Source organism: Rhincodon typus, chromosome 18, assembly GCF_021869965.1.
Source record: "Rhincodon typus isolate 14 chromosome 18, sRhiTyp1.1, whole genome shotgun sequence".
Lineage (NCBI taxonomy): Eukaryota > Metazoa > Chordata > Chondrichthyes > Orectolobiformes > Rhincodontidae > Rhincodon > Rhincodon typus.
The window spans coordinates 36,827,102-36,842,848 of NC_063349.1; the positions used below are offsets into that span (position 1 = coordinate 36,827,102).

General features: G+C 41.0%; 1 protein-coding gene across 1 annotated transcript; it reads left to right on the plus strand.

Moving 5' to 3' along the window:
* Positions 1 to 2,102: 2,102 nt before the first annotated feature.
* Positions 2,103 to 9,208, plus strand: rps16 (ribosomal protein S16). The gene is made up of 6 exons (XM_020532543.2): positions 2,103 to 2,184; positions 2,291 to 2,342; positions 5,127 to 5,228; positions 7,456 to 7,552; positions 8,890 to 8,937; positions 9,019 to 9,208. The coding sequence occupies exons 2-6, from the start codon at positions 2,295 to 2,297 to the stop codon at positions 9,162 to 9,164; spliced, it is 441 nt and encodes a 146-aa protein (XP_020388132.1). The 5' UTR covers positions 2,103 to 2,184; positions 2,291 to 2,294; the 3' UTR covers positions 9,165 to 9,208.
* Positions 9,209 to 15,747: the final 6,539 nt, after the last annotated feature.

The following is a 15,747-nucleotide window of genomic DNA, read 5'->3' on the forward strand; positions in this document are numbered from 1 at the left end:
GTATACCCATAATGCCATTAGGGAAGGGGTTTGGCCTCTTCAGTGTAGAGGAGACAACATCATGGGTAGCAATGCAGAACATGAAATTAAAAGTACATGTAAATTGCTGTTTCAACTGGTAGGAGTGTTTGGGGCTTTGGTGGGAAGCAAGGATGTAAAAGTGCAAGAATTACATCCCTTAGCAACTTGTGCAAGCACAGGAGAAGATGATGACTTGGGAGTGCACTAGAATGGCAGAGGAAATAGTCTCTTTACAATGCTGGAAGAAGTGGGATAGCAGAGTTATTTTGTGTGATCGTGCTGGAAGCGGTAGAGGAGGATCCACTGACTGGAAGCTGATGGTTTGCAAACCAAGGGAAAAGGGAACTTTGTTGTTTTGGCAAGGAAGTAAAAGTCAAAAAACTTAAGTATGAGAAATGGAACAGATATACTTATCCACCCTATGTCTGCAGTTGCCTTGATTTACCGTGACTCCTGAGGCCTGTTCGAACTGGTGGCAGATACTCATGAATCTGCGCACTGAAAACTGCGATGTCATCCATGTACAGGGAGGCTTTGACCTGCAGGTTTCTGCTGCTTGGAATAGTTGCCCTTCCCAGGCTTGCATCCTTCCCATTGGATTCTGCAAAAGGCTCTATGTAACACACAAACAAGGCAGGAGAAAGCAGGAGGCCCCATCTGACTCCAGATCTGATCGCTAAGTTTTCCGATTCCCACCCATTAATTGAGACTGTACTGCTGATGTTGGTGTAGGCCAATTGGCTCCAACTGTGGATTCCTCCCCAAAGCCCTTTTTGGCAGCACATCCCTCATGTAGGTGTACAATACCCAGCCAAGGCCTTCTGCTCGTCCAGGCTGATAAGGCACATGTTCATCCACCAATGCCACTACCCCAACCCCCCAGTCCTGCACGAAGGCGATCATATTTACTAGGACTGTGAGGCTCTTGTAGATTTTTCTGCCTGGTACAATGCAGGTTTGGTCAGGGTGAATCATCAAACCCAGAAGAGACCGGACCGTTTAGATGACTACTTTAGACAAGAATTTAAAACCTGCATTCAATGTGAAATTGACCACTAATTTCTCATTTCTTCCCTCACCCCCTGTACATGAGGGTATTGATATCTTTCCTTATGGATTTGCATATGCTGCCTGCCAGAAGCATACTGTCGTACACCGCCAGCAGGTCCTGGCCAATCAAGTCCCAAAGTGCTGAATACAACTCGTCTGGTAAGCTGTCACTTCTAGGATTTTTATTCTTTTCAAAGGACCCTAGGGCCTTGGTCGGCTCATCCAGAAATAACAGCTGATCCAACCTCTGCTGCTTGCTGTCGCTTGTGGGAAGGGCTGTAATGTTTAACTTCTTAACTTGCTTTCTTTATTTTTCTGTTTTGCACTGAGATTCTGTGCCTATGTACATTTGTACCTAACAGGGTGCCGTAAATGACAGCTTGTAACTTTTTCACTGTACTCATGTGAGTGAGTGTGACAATAAAAGCTAATTCTAATTCTGATAGAGGACAGGAATAACTAGGAGGCCACACTGTCTGTGAGCTTCATGTCATTCAGCCTGGCATTAAGGGACTTGCTGATTCTCAGGATGTCAGAGTGAGATGACGTTACTAAGCCATTTTCTTCCTTCAGGCTGCTAATCATGGAGCTGTCCCTGTGCACTTTCTGGAAGAAGAAACGCTAGCATGTCTCATCCTGCTCCACGGTAAAGACCTTGGATCGGAAGATTATCTGAGGGGTCTCCAAGGCAACGAGTGACGATGGCTGACCCTTCACGTCCTGGAGATCCCCCGTGACACGTTATTACACACTTCTGGAACCAGTGGGAATTGCTCAGTTGGAGATGACAGTTGCATAAATGTTTCAAAAGCAGATTGACCACCTCTGTTTCAGTCTGTCACAGAAGTGAAAAGTCATAATGAACAGAAGATATGGCATTAGAAATTCAATTCATTGCCTAATAGTAAGTTAAGATTGTAACTGATTTCATTCGGCCTTTGGTAACAGTCTTTCTCCTGCTCACCGATCGCCGCCTGCAACTCCCAGAGATCACCCAACGCCCGTCGTAAAACGAGTTACGTAAAGTGGATGAGCGTCGCAAAACAGCTCTTGATTTGGTGGGTCGGAAACCCCGTTCTTTCTTTTTACAGCATCCCTACTCAGCGGAGTCTGGTAAAGAGCGGAAAGGGGGAATCGATTGATATTTACTGGGGGAGGGCGAGAAATACTACCACACTGCTAACCGGCTCGTGTGTTTGTGTCGTTTTCTTCATTTTAGGAAGATGCCCGCTAAAGGTCCTTTGCAGTCGGTCCAGGTTTTTGGGCGAAAGGTGAGGCACGGAGCGCGTTGCCCGCGTGGGCTGATAGTGAGCAGCTTCTGTGTGGCTGCTGGCCCTGGCGGTTAGAGCCGGCTCCTGGGACCCGGGAAGGGGAGGGGAGTTCTAGAACGCCGCGTGGCCTCCCGAGATCCAGGGCCGGGTTCTAAATTCGAATTTCAGCCGGGATCGCCGCGTTCCATTCCCCCCGGCTGCTCGTGCTGCACGCACCACAGCCCGGCCTTGGGCCTAAGATTATTCAAGCTGTACAGGCCGACCCTAACATGTATAAATGAATGCGAGGCGAGAAGAGAGTAAACGGCTCGTCAGTCTGCTTTGGGCCTTTTGGCCCGGGCGATTGGAGCAGGCCTGCAGGACGCAGTGGCTTCCCCTTCTGGTCACTTCCTGTATACCCACTATCGACTGGGTAGCCGAATCTCATTTTACCGCCCAACGTGTATGTTTCTAAAGAATTCTTCCCATCGCTGACGATGATCCTTATTTTGAGATGGCATGCACTTCTGTACTATATGGAATAGAGTCATACAGCACGGAAACAGGTCCTTCGGTCCAACTTGTCCATGCCGACCAAGTTTCTCAAACGAAACTAGTCCCATTTTTCTGAAGAAGGGTCTAGGCCCGAAACGTCAGCTTTCCTGCTCCTCTGATGCTGCTTGGCCTGCTGTGTTCATCCAGCTCTACACCTTGTTATCTCAGATGCTGTTGAATCTTTAATCAGTTAGAAGGTTTTAATTGATTAATATGTGTATGCAAATCCCTGAATTACTTTCAGTCACTTCCTCTGGCAGTTCATTCCACTTATGAACTACCCTCTGTGAAAAAATTGATCGTCGGGTCCCTTTTAAATCATTCTGTTCTCACTTTAAACCTATGCCTTCTCATCTTGAACTCCCCTGCCCTAGGGAAATGACCTTTGCTACTCACCTTATCTATGCCCCTCACGATTTTAGAAACATCTATATGGTCGCCCTTTAACCACCTACTCTCCAGTGAAAAATGTCCCTGCCTATCCAGCCTTTCCCTATAACTCAAACCTTCAGTCTCGGTAACATCCCCTAATTTTTTTCTCGCAGGGAGAGGTATGGGTTGGAATGTTTCAGCTCCGAAGAGAAACTAAGTAGGTTGTGGTTGTTCTGTTTAGAGTAGAGAAGGCTGATGGGGACCTTATTGGTGTGTACAGAATTATGAGGGGCATAAATAGGGTAGATAAGAAACCTTTCTTCTTATTAGAGGGATCAGTTGCCAGGGCATAGATTTATGGTGAAGGGCAGTAGGTTTAGAGGGGATTTGGAGTATTTTTGGTAGATATCTGGATCTCAGTGCCTGAAAGGGCAATAGAGGCAGGAACTGTCAAAACATTTAAGAAACAGTTAGATGATCACTTGAAGCACCATAGCATGCATAACTACAGGAGAAGTGTTGGGAGAATGGGACTAGAGTACACAGGTGTTTGATTACCAGCATTAATATTATAGGTTGAAGGACCTCTTACCATAACTGTAAAACTGACTTATTTTTAACATTAGACACAGCTTGCAAATGAAGTTAAAATCTGCCACCCCGTTCCTAATGTGAGTGGGTGTGTATGAAAGTGTAGTCATTATATGCACCTATCTCTTTCCTGTGTCTGTAACTCTTAATAAACTTAGTTATATGCATGCTTCATTTGTTGCGGTTTTTATGAGGCATGCGTTCACTCGAAGACTGCTATTAAAATGTTATGGCAAAGTCATAGAAATTTCACAAACATGTAATCGTTGAATTGGTGACAGTATTGGAGTTTTATTAATTGTCCAGACTTATGCATAGAAATTACAATACAAATCCAGGCCAGTAAGTTCAAACAGTCCATGTTGGATTTTTGCTCCATTTGAAGAAATAATTCTAATCATATTTACTGGCCCTGTACCGATATCCTTTCAGGACCGTTTCCTTCAATCAGCTATCCAATCTTGAATGTTCATGTAGTTTTCAATTCAACTGTTAATTCTGGAAATGAATTTCACTATTTTGATGAAATGATTTTTCCATGAGTCAGTTTGGTCTCTGTTTCTCTCTGTACTCAAATAATTGATAGAAGGTGAACAGAAAGGGCTTCAAGTGTGAATCCTGAAGGGCACCACTAACCACTTCCTGCCTTTGGGCAAAACTACTGTCGACTCCATTTGTCTTTATATGCTCTAATAAGAATGTTTTATTTAGTTTGCTTTATGCTCCCTTGAAATTCTTTAAACATCTTTTGTCCCTTTTGAAATCCATGCTAATGACTTCTATTTTATCGTGAGGTAAAATAGATCACATTTTTCTCCTGGGGTATTAGAGAGACAGTGGTTCACAGTGCTTCCTCGCAGCGCCTGGGACCCGGGTTCGATTCCAACTTTGCGTAAATGTGTGTGTGGAGTTAGCACATTAAACCTATGTCTGCGTGGGTTTCTACTGGGTGCTCCAGTTTTCTGCCACAGTCCAAAGATGTGCAGGCTAAGTGGATTGGTCATGCTAAATTGTCCATAGTGTCAGGGATATGCAGGCTTGGTGGTTTAGCCATGGTTATGGGAATAGAATGAAGAGAGTGGGTCTTTGGAGGGTCAGTGCAGACTTCATGGGCTGAATGTCCTTTATCTCCACTTGTAGGTATTCTGTAATTCTGTAGCTTGATGTGTTTGACTTTATTTCATTTAACTGACGTGTTTAAAATTTTCTGTTTCTCTGTCTTAATGCTAAATCTTACCAATATGCTGTGGAAAAGCTGGCATGTAAATATTCTACTTATTTTTGCAGAAAACAGCAACTGCTGTTGCCCACTGCAAACGAGGAAATGGTCTTATCAAAGTGAATGGAAGGCCTCTGGAACAGATTGAGCCAAGAACTTTGCAGTACAAAGTAAGTAAAGGTTTTTTTTTTGGAATGATCTTTGCCCACTTATCCTGTGGGGTTTGTGTGTTACAGTTTTAGTGCATGGTTTGGAATATATTTAGATCTTTTAAGATATGTCAACAGCTTGTAGGCTTTTGTGGTTAGGTACACTGGAAGACATTTGAGATTAATGACAAACTCATTTTGTTGACCTTGCTCATAACCCAAACAGGTCAGGAAAATCCCGCGCTTTGTTGGTGGCACGGTGCACCAGTGGTTAGCACTGCTGCCTCACAGTGCCAGGGACCCGGGTTCGATGCTACCCTCGGGTGACTGTCTGTGTGGAGTTTGCACGTTCTCCCTGTGCCTGTGTGGGTTTCGTCCTGATGCTCCAGGTTCCTCGCAGAGTCCAAAGACGTGCAGGTTGGATTGGCTGTGCTAAATTCCCCATAGCATCCAGGGATTTGCAGGCTGGATGGATTAACCACAGGAAATGCAGAATTACAGGGATTGTTCTGAATGGGATGCTCTTCTGAGGGTCGGTGTGGACTTGATAGGTCAAATGGGATGCTTCCACTGGGGTTCTATGATTTGTCAGTTGACATGAGGATCACAATCTACAACTTGTAAGTGAAGGAAGTCCTAGCTTTTGGAGGAACTCTGCTTTTTACAGCTTTCCTATTTATCTCTTGGATTCAGAACTGCACTGTTGATCTTGCTCCACCTTATACTTTGTGCAAGAATGACAAGTATAGCTCCTTGAAATTTGCTAGTAATCCATGTCAGAAACTAATGGAGATTTGTTTCACAGTCTGTTGCCTTCCTGGTTTTGTAAATCACTCTGGAAATATATCAGCACTTGCTTGATAGGATGGCAGATATTGTTCCCAAGTGGAATCTATTGAAAAGATGATCTTGCATTATGTCATGTGTTGCACATCTTTTGGGTGGCACAAACTACTTTGCAAATTAAGATTGAAATGTCATCACTTGTTATTTAACTAAACAGTACAGCCAATTTGTGGATAGCAAGGTCCCCAAAACAACTGTGTTTTAGGGATATATGCCATCAAACGCCGTGGGGACTGTTTCTTCAAAACGACCTTCTCACATCCATCAGAGAAGCAGATGAGGTTTCAGTTCAATTTCTCACCTACAAATACACATCTCAAGCAATATAATACATCCCCATTCTAAATTATATAGTCAAACCCTGTCATGGTACCTCATGTTACAAACTGCTTTGGAGGTGGTGGCATGTTCTGTTTATTTTTGTGAAATATTCTACTTCCTCTGAACTGTTTTAGTAAGTGAATTCTACATTTTTGCCCCAATTATTTGTGTACAGAAAGCCAGTGGCCTTTTTTGGCCAAAATCTGACACTTACCTTGGAATCACTCTTCTGGGAACATCCTCAAAAAAAGCTCCTAGATTTGTCAAATATAATTTCCCCTAAATATGTCCATGTTGATTGCCCATCACACTTATTTTCTGAGTATCAAATAACTATATCTGTTATAATAGATTCTAGTTTTTTTTTTCTTTTACTGATATTAGGCCAACAGGTGTATAGTTTCCTGTTTTATCTCTTCCTCCTTTCTTAAACAGTGGGGTTATGTGTGTTACCTCCTAATCCACAACCTTTGGAGGAGCATTAATGCATAATCACCAATGGGTCCACTATCTCTGCAGCTATTTCTTTCGACATTCTAGGGTAAAGCTCATCAGGATTGGGGATATGTCAACTTTCAGTCCTGTCCTTTTCTACACTAGTACTAATTTCTATCAGTTTTCCATTCTCACTGGACCTTTGGGTTTTAACTACTTAAGGGAAACTTCTTGTGACTACCTCTGAAGGCAGGCACAAAGTACTTCTCTGCCATTTCTCTGTTTACTATTAGAAATTTTACGGTCACTGTCTGTAATGCACTCAAATTTGTCTTTGCTATTCTTTTCTTTTCCGCATACCTTTTTGTTAGTGTTTACAATTAGAAACATAAAAACTATTTACCAAGTTTAAGTTCTCGTTTGCTGAATTATAAAATTCTCCCAATTCTCAGGCTTACAACATTTTGCGATGTTTATTAGCCTCCTCCTTTGATATAATACAATTTTTAACTTCCCTTGTTAGCCATGGTTCTCTTGCTTTTCCCGTATTTTTAACATAAAGAAATGTCTGCTCTTGGAATGATTTACAGTGCATTTGGCACTGAAAAATTGATTTTAAAAATGTAACTTTCTTCCTTTCTTACAGTTGTTGGAACCAGTTTTACTGTTGGGCAAGGAAAGATTTGCTGGAGTCGACATTAGAGTTCGTGTGAAGGGTGGTGGTCATGTCGCTCAAATCTACGGTAAATGACATGGTCTTGTGTATACCAGCATATTGAGATTCTTCTCTGGCTATTTCCTACTTTCAAGTCAAATTGTCTGGAAACAAATTATCAAAACAACATAAAAACATAGAAGAAAGGAACAGGAGTAGGCCAAACAACTCCTCAAGCCTGCTCCACCATTCAGTCAAGCTCAGTACCTTAATCCCATTCTCTCCCCAAATCCCTTGATCCCTTTAGACACAAGAGCTACAACAACCTCCATCTCGAAAACACAATGTTTCGGGCTTGTCCAGTTTTTGTGGTCGTGAATTTCACAGGCACACCTCTCTTTCTGGGTGAAGAAATTCTGAATCCTAAATTTTATAGATTTCTATGAGATACCCTTCATTTTACTAAACTCCTGTCAATTCAATCTGAACTATCTCAATCTCTCTTTGTATGGCAGTCTCAAGAATCAATTTGGTAAACTGTTGCTGCACTCCCTCGACAGCAAGAACGTTCTTTCTCAAGTAAGGAGACCAAACATGCACGTAATATTTCCAGTTGTGTCTTCACCAGCACCCTGTTTAATTGCAGAAAGACATCCTTGTTCCTGTACTTGAATCCTTAACAAAACTTTTCCTGCTCCCTCCTGTCAATTGCTGTCTGTCAAAGAAGGGACTATTTAAACATCAATATTTAATGACTGATCATATCCGACATGAGCATTCAGGAGCATTTGTCATGTGGCTGGTAGTGAGAGGGAACCCCGTAGATTGCAGGACGATATTAATAAGCTGATCAGGTGGTTAGAAAGGCAATAGGATGGATTCAGTTTAGAGGGGTGTGAGGCAATCCATTTGAAAATGGCAGACAAGACGAATACATAATAAATGGGACAATGATAAAGTGCAGTGGAATAAAGGACCTTGATGTACAAGTCCACAGCTGGTGTGGAAATTAAACCTATGCTGTTGGTGTCTCTGCATTGCAATCTAGCTGTCCAGTCAACTGAGCTAAACTGACCATGCAATTTTAAAATGTATTTAGATATGTGGTGAATGTATCTTAAATTGCAAGGCTACAGACCAAGAGCTGGAATGTGGAATTGTGTTGGACAGCTGTTTCCTCAGCCAGAATGGGCATAATGGGCCAAATAGCTTGTGCTGTATTTTTTTCTGGTTTTCTATGACCCCATCCTGGGTTAAAAGCATTTTAGTATGTTAGCTAAACATGTTGAGGTTCCTCCCCTTCCCTTTAATCTCAAATATCAGCACCCAAACCAAGGTGTACACTGAACGCAACATAAGAGTAAGTGATTCTATATCCTTATATGACTTTTTGATGATGCATAATATGGGTTTTTTTTTTTGCAGCTATCCGTCAATCTATTTCCAAAGCATTGGTGGCATATTACCAGAAATGTAAGTTCTTGTCAGATTTTTACTCTAATGTGTTTTCAGTTATTCTCTTTTAGTTAATTTTATTGAAATGTTGCTTTCCAGATGTGGATGAAGCCTCTAAGAAGGAAATTAAGGACATCCTTATACAGTATGACAGGACCTTGCTGGTTGCTGACCCACGCCGTTGTGAGGCCAAGAAATTTGGTGGACCTGGTGCCCGTGCACGCTACCAGAAATCTTACCGTTAAATCTTTCATTTGATTGTGGCAAATAAATATATAGCTGTCATTTACCTGTTTGCTTGGTCTTTCTAAATTGTCACTTACAGTGTGGATTACTCGATGCTGCATCTCAGTATATTGTTGTAATATGCCATGATTATAGAATTTTACTCCACAGGAGAAAGCCATTTCACTACTAGTCTCTAGACTAGCTCTCCATTTAAAGTTTTGCTTACATTCGTGAAAGTCACAACTTTAAGTGAATCTTAGGTTTTCCAATAGGAATCAGAGCAATGTTCTTATTTCTCACCTCAAAGTCAATACACAGGATAAAACACTGTCCCATGATTGTACAGTACTATGCACTCATAGCTGAAATAACTTGCAAACTGAAACAAGACACTAGCTTTTAAAGATGTGTAAGCTGAGGGGAAAATATTGCAGGGCTTTGGAGAAGGAGCAGGGTGTGGGATTAAATTTAGTTGGATAGCTATTTCAAAGAGCCGGCATAAATTGCTTGACTAATTAAGAATTACAGTACTGCATTTATTTGCATTCATTGATGAGCCCTTGCCCTTTTGGTAAAATCTAATATATATATTTATGACACAATTACTGTAATCTGTTTCATGCTTAAAGTTATCATTATTATTAGAAGAATAACATCTTTTTGATTACCATGTCAAAGTACATACAGTTGCTGTCCATTTTATGCTGCGTAACCATGAGAAATTGTATCCTTTCTGTTGTTCCTCTTTTAGCCACATGTGGCTTGTTATGATCTCTTGCATAGATCGGAAGAACTGCATCCATTCAGTACTTTTCCTTTTTGATTGGTAATTTTCCTAAGAATTTTGGCTTATACTGTGGACTTTTTTCTTGTAACTTCACTAAATTTCCACCTACTGAATGTTCTCAGTCCATTTAACAGCTAATTTGTTTTGAAACAGGATTTTTGGTCTGTAGCTGATAGTCTTGTCCCAATTTTGTTTCTTTTGTTTCTTATGTTTAGGCCTTGCTCAGATATTTCTTCAGGTAAAACCAGTTGTGCCTGTTGAAGTCCAGTTGAGCTTCAGCCAGTAGGCGCATATACATAGTTTCATCATTAATCATAGCAAACGGTGTCTTCAGTATTGCATTAAGGGTTAAACCAAAGTCACATGCCTTTGCCAGTCCTCTTAAACTCATCAAAAATACCGATACGGATTCCACTGGTTCTTGAATTGCGAAAAAAAAAAAAAAAATGATAGCCTCTCAGAATTAAAGGAGACTTGGGATCGTAATATTCCTTCACTGAATCAGTCAACTCTTGAAAGCTTTTAGTACCTGGTGCCTCCAGGCAAGTTAGGCTCACAATAACTGACAAAGCTGCAGATCTACAAGCAGTCAGAAGAATTTTCTGAAGAAGGGTCTAGGCTCGAAACGTCAGCCTTCCTGCTCCTCTGATGCTGCTTGGCCTGCTGTGTTCATCCAGCTCTACACCTTGTTATCTCAGATTCTCCAGCATCTGCAGTTCCTACTATCCCAGAAGAACTACTCAGTGCTTTTCGTCTGCCCCATGTCATTTGCCCAGAAAAACTTAGTGCATTCATTCCACGTACTGGACCTAGCCTTCAAGGGCAGGATTGAGTGAGTCAAGCTTCCCAAATAACGGCATGACACCAGAAATACCCCAATTCAAAGACTATTGTTGCGAGTAAATTTCTACAGAAGCGTGCTTATCTCTCATTGCCAATGAACTAACTCCACGGAGGCAGGTATCCCATCATCACTAAGTCATCCTATATTGACACATGGGAGGTTCTCGATCGTGATCCAGCTCTCAGAGGGAACAGATGTCTGATACTCCTTATCTGTCAACTAGGGCTCCCTGATTGGGGCTGTTAATCAGGTCCAATTGATTAACAGCTCCAATCAGGGAACTTGTATTCTGAAGTACACCTGGCTGACTTCATTACAATTTCTACACTCGTACTCCAACCCCTTTGAAATAAGGGCCCGGCCAATATTACACATTATCATTCCTGATTTTGAGAGTGGCTACTTTGAGGTCAAAGAGCAATGGTAGGTCTAAGTGTGGGCCCAGGTGAATACTGAGCTTTGTTGAGGCTGAACAGCAACAAGGTAAGAGTTTTTTTTAATCTATCTCCACAAGTTGCTAAAGGGGCAGAGAGTTAATGGCCTAGTGGTATTATCACTAAACTATTAATCCAGAAACTCAGCTGACGTTCTGGGGACCTCAGTTCAAATCCCGCCATAGCAGATGGAATTTGAGTTCAATAAAGTGTTCAGAATTAAGAGTCTAGTGATGACTACAATGCCACTGTCAATTGTCAAAAAAATCCACCTGGTTCCTTTAAGGAAGCCAATTTGTCTTTCTTACCTGATCTGATCCACATGTGACTTAAGGTTCTGAGGAAGGGTCACCAGATCTGAAAAGTTAACTGATTTTTTTCTTCACAGATGCTGCCAGACTTGCTGAGCTGTTCCTGCAACTTCTGCTTTTATTCCTGATTTACAACATCTGCAGTTCTTTCGGTTTTTATTTAGTATGTGACTTCATGCCCACAGCAATGTGACTGACTCTTAACTAAATCTTCATTAGGGATGGGCAATAAGTACAGGTCAAGCTAGAGACATCCAAATCCCCTGAGTGAATTTAAAAAGAAAATGGCAGAATGCTCCTCATGTCGGATTTTGGAGATCTGGGAGCAGTCAACTATCCCTGGCGACTGCAGGAAGTATGGCCGACTGCAGGAAGTATGGCCAGCTGCAGCACCTCTCAGACCACGTGGATTGGTATAACAGTTGGATGCACTGAGGAGCATGCAGGAGGCAGAGAGTGTTATAGATAGGAGCTTCAGGGAGGTAGGCACACAGCATGTTCACTCAGATGGGGACCACCAGAAGAGGTAGGCAGGTCGTGCAAGAGTCTCGTGTGGCTATCCCCCACTCAAACAAATATGCCATTTTGGATACTGTTGGGGGGATGTTGTGGGGGAATAGCCTCTCAGGAAAATAGTAGCAGCAGTTAGGTCTTTGGTACCAGGATGAACTGCATTGTAAGGCAGGGTTTGGCAAAGTCTAAGAGAGCAAATTGTAATAGTGGACTCTCTAGTCAGGGCAGACAAGTGTTTCTACGGCCACGAGTGAAACTCCAAGATGGTGTGTTGCCCACCTGATGTTGGGGTCAAGGACGCCTCAGAGCAAATTGCATAACTAGGTCTGTAGGCAGAGTTTTAAACTAAATAGTGGTAGGGAGTTGGGTTCAGTTGCATGGAAACTTAGAAAATCAAAGAGATAACTGAAGTTAGAATTGCAGGTTAGTGATGGGGCTGATGATCACCAGAAAAAAAAAGGAAGGGCCACAATGTGTGAATGTCATATTGCACGCAGGAAACATAAAATGTAGACAATTTTAATATTAGAACAAACTTAAAGGCTTTGTATCTTAATGCACAAAGGATTTGGAATTTCATGGACAATTTGTAAAATTTCATTCCAATATACAGATGGAACAATGACCTAATACTGCCGTGGGGAAGCAATGGTCTAGCTAATGTTCTGGGGACCTGAGTTTGTTGCATTTCTATTAAAGGAGATGGAATAAATATGACAGCCTCATTCTCTTTACCTTCCTCCTTTTTACCTACATTTTCAAAAATAATGACAGATAAATGAATTTTCAGGTCACCCCACCCCTGCTTGTTCCAATTATTTCTTTTCCTGTCTAATTCTATATACCTGAGATCTAGTTAGGATACCAATGTTGCTCCCATCACTTACTATTTTCCTTCTGAGATTGCTAGTGTATTTAATAAAATGTTTATTAAACAAGAAAAAAAACACTACATTATGATAAGCAAAATGATGGGAAAGATTTCATTACCAATATCATAATTGGAATCAAGCCCACATTACCCTTTTTATCCCAGCAATGTTCTTACAAACAGCCAAATCACAATACCTCAATAACATGCTACAACTATTCCCACGCTAAGCACTTTCTTCAGGCTTTCATAGTTGCAGATTTCAGCAAATTTCTGTACATTCACTAGATGCTATTTTTTCTCAGCTGGTACAACTCCATGAGACATGTAAGACAAATTGCAAAGTAAATTTTCTATTAGTTTAACCTCGGAGCAAACACATCCGTTCCCTAAAATCAGTTTTCAGCAACTTATTTACCAGATTCTGACTAGAAGGTTGAACTCTGCAGTAATCTCCTGGCACACCCCAAAACAGACTGATTTTTCTCCATTGTTCTCTCTTTCTGTGTGATTAGCCCGCTGTCACTTGGTAACACTACAATTTGGACCATGTAACCCAAGCCAAACATAAACACACATGGGAATTCGTAGTGGAATGGTTCTCAACCCATAATGCAATCAACAAACATATAGAATTGGACCCTATATACAAACCCATACAGAACAGAACCGGAAATGACACAACTCACGTAACAGACTGAACAGTATACATTCCAGGCAGAGTAGAACAACATTGCTTCATCGGAGGCCTCACCGATGATGTTACCTAGCATGGTGACGAAACGACTGAATGAAAATAAACCAGCTCGGCAAGCAATTCAACAACCTTACCCACAATCCAAGCTACAAATCTTTGCAAAAACCTTAAACCAATAATATTATATTTCAATATGTTCTAATCACAGTTAATTTATGAATATACAGTGTGCACATCCTTTGCAGATGTATGTCCTTCCTTGTGATGTAGATTTGAAGCAGCTTTGTAAATGCAGCTTTAAATCATAGGTTGTAATTCATAAATATTTGCACAAGAGGGTACTGTTGAGCTAACTTGCCAATTGTGACGGCCATCCAACCATGTCTCTTTCATTTGCGTTTCATTGCTCTGAAACTTATTTTCTTCTTGTCAGATATCATTTAACTGTAATTTTTAAAAATAAAAACAATGGAACTTATAAAATATAACAATGTAGTGAAATCACTGGTAGTATGTATTAAGACATAACCAGTTCTTGTGGCAATTTCAAATTTTTAAATGTGAAATCAATTTGGATAAAGTTTGAAAAAGATCCTTTACCTTGGGTCACTGGACTTGAAACTTTAATTCTGCTTTCTCTCCACAGGTGCTGTCAGACTTGTTGAGCTTCTCCAGCAATTTCTGTTCACACTTCATCTTGGACTCTGTTTATATTTCATGACACTCAAAGTAAAAATGAAAACTGTTTTGTGATGGACTATTTGTGAAGGGTTCTCTGGATGACAAAGCAGACAGAAATGAAAATGAAGTGCAGAAAGCGCACATTTGTCAGGTTCATAATACAACAAAGAACCAGACTGGGTGCAGAGTTCAGGTGGAAAGTGAACAAAATAACAAAAGCAGCAAAAAAAATGAAAAGAGGTCATTAGTGAAAATAAGATATATTTCAAAAGTCTTCTGTAAACATATAAGCAGAAAAAGGGTAGTGAAAGGAGTAGGACCAATTAGGGACCAAAAAGAAGATATTTGCATGGAGGCAGGGAGCATGGCTAAAATACTAAATGCCTACTTTGCCAATGAAGAAGATGCTGCACGGAAACAGTAAAAGTGGCAAAGAGAAAGTAGTTGAGATACTGGTTGGGCTTAAAATTGATAAAGAGAACATATCGGAAAAGTTACCATAATTAAAGTTGATTGGTTGCCGGGGCCAGATCAGATGCACCAGAGAATCAACAAGGAAGTAGGGTGGAAATTGTGAACTAATCATAATCCAACCCTTCTAAGATACAGGGGCTATATCAGAGGACTGGAAATTGTAAGTATTACATTCTTGTTCATGTGGCAGATTAAATTTTATGCAGGGAAATGTAAACTAATATATGTTTGCATGAAAAGTGAGGAAAGACAATTTTAAATAAAGGATACAGCTCTCAAGGGATTGCAGGAGCAGAGGGTCCCAGGACGAATCAGCACATAAATCTTTGAAGGTAGAAAGACAGGCTGAGAAATTGGTAAAAAGCCATATGGAATCTGAGGCTTTATGACTAGAGGCATTGAGTATAAACTCAAGGAAGGTTACGGGGAACATTTGTTTGACCTCAGCTCGAGTATTGTGTTAATTGCTGGATACTGCAATTTAGGAAGATTGTGAAGGTATTGCACAATACTTTCAAACTTTTTATCATCTACAAATGTTGAAACCATCTCCTCAAACCAAAGTCAGGGTAACTGAAAAGGATTGGTTTTAAAAGCCAACATCTTGGAAAGCCTACTATCCTCCAGCCTGAAAAACATCCATTGACCACTGCTCTCTTTTATTTCCCACAGCCAATTTCTTATCTATGTTGCTTGGGCTCAAGTTTGCTGAAATCCTGTAATGTGACACTTTATCAGAGAGAGGGCATTAGAAAGGCTGTCTGTACTTAAAGCTGCTTAATCACAAGGAGTAAATTGGATGAGTCTGGCAATACTGGAAGAAGTAACTGAGGCAATTATGGAGTCATTGGTCATTACCTTTTAATCTTTCTTAGATATGGGGTGGTGCCAGATTAAAAAAAATGGAAGAATAAGTTAATCAATTACAGGCTGAAATAACTCCAAAGAGGCCACTATCCTGTCACCAAGTTCCCCCTTTATTTATTTG

What these genes read in the sequence shown, in the direction of transcription:
- rps16 (XM_020532543.2), top strand. Translation starts at nt 2,295, where the DNA reads ATGCCCGCTAAAGGTCCTTTGCAGTCGGTCCAGGTTTTTGGGCGAAAG. An exon ending in TCCAGGTTTTTGGGCGAAAG is followed by an intron (nt 2,343 to 5,126) that starts GTGAGGCACGGA and finishes TTATTTTTGCAG; the next exon opens with AAAACAGCAACTGCTGTTGC. An exon ending in TCATGTCGCTCAAATCTACG is followed by an intron (nt 7,553 to 8,889) that starts GTAAATGACATG and finishes TTTTTTTTGCAG; the next exon opens with CTATCCGTCAATCTATTTCC.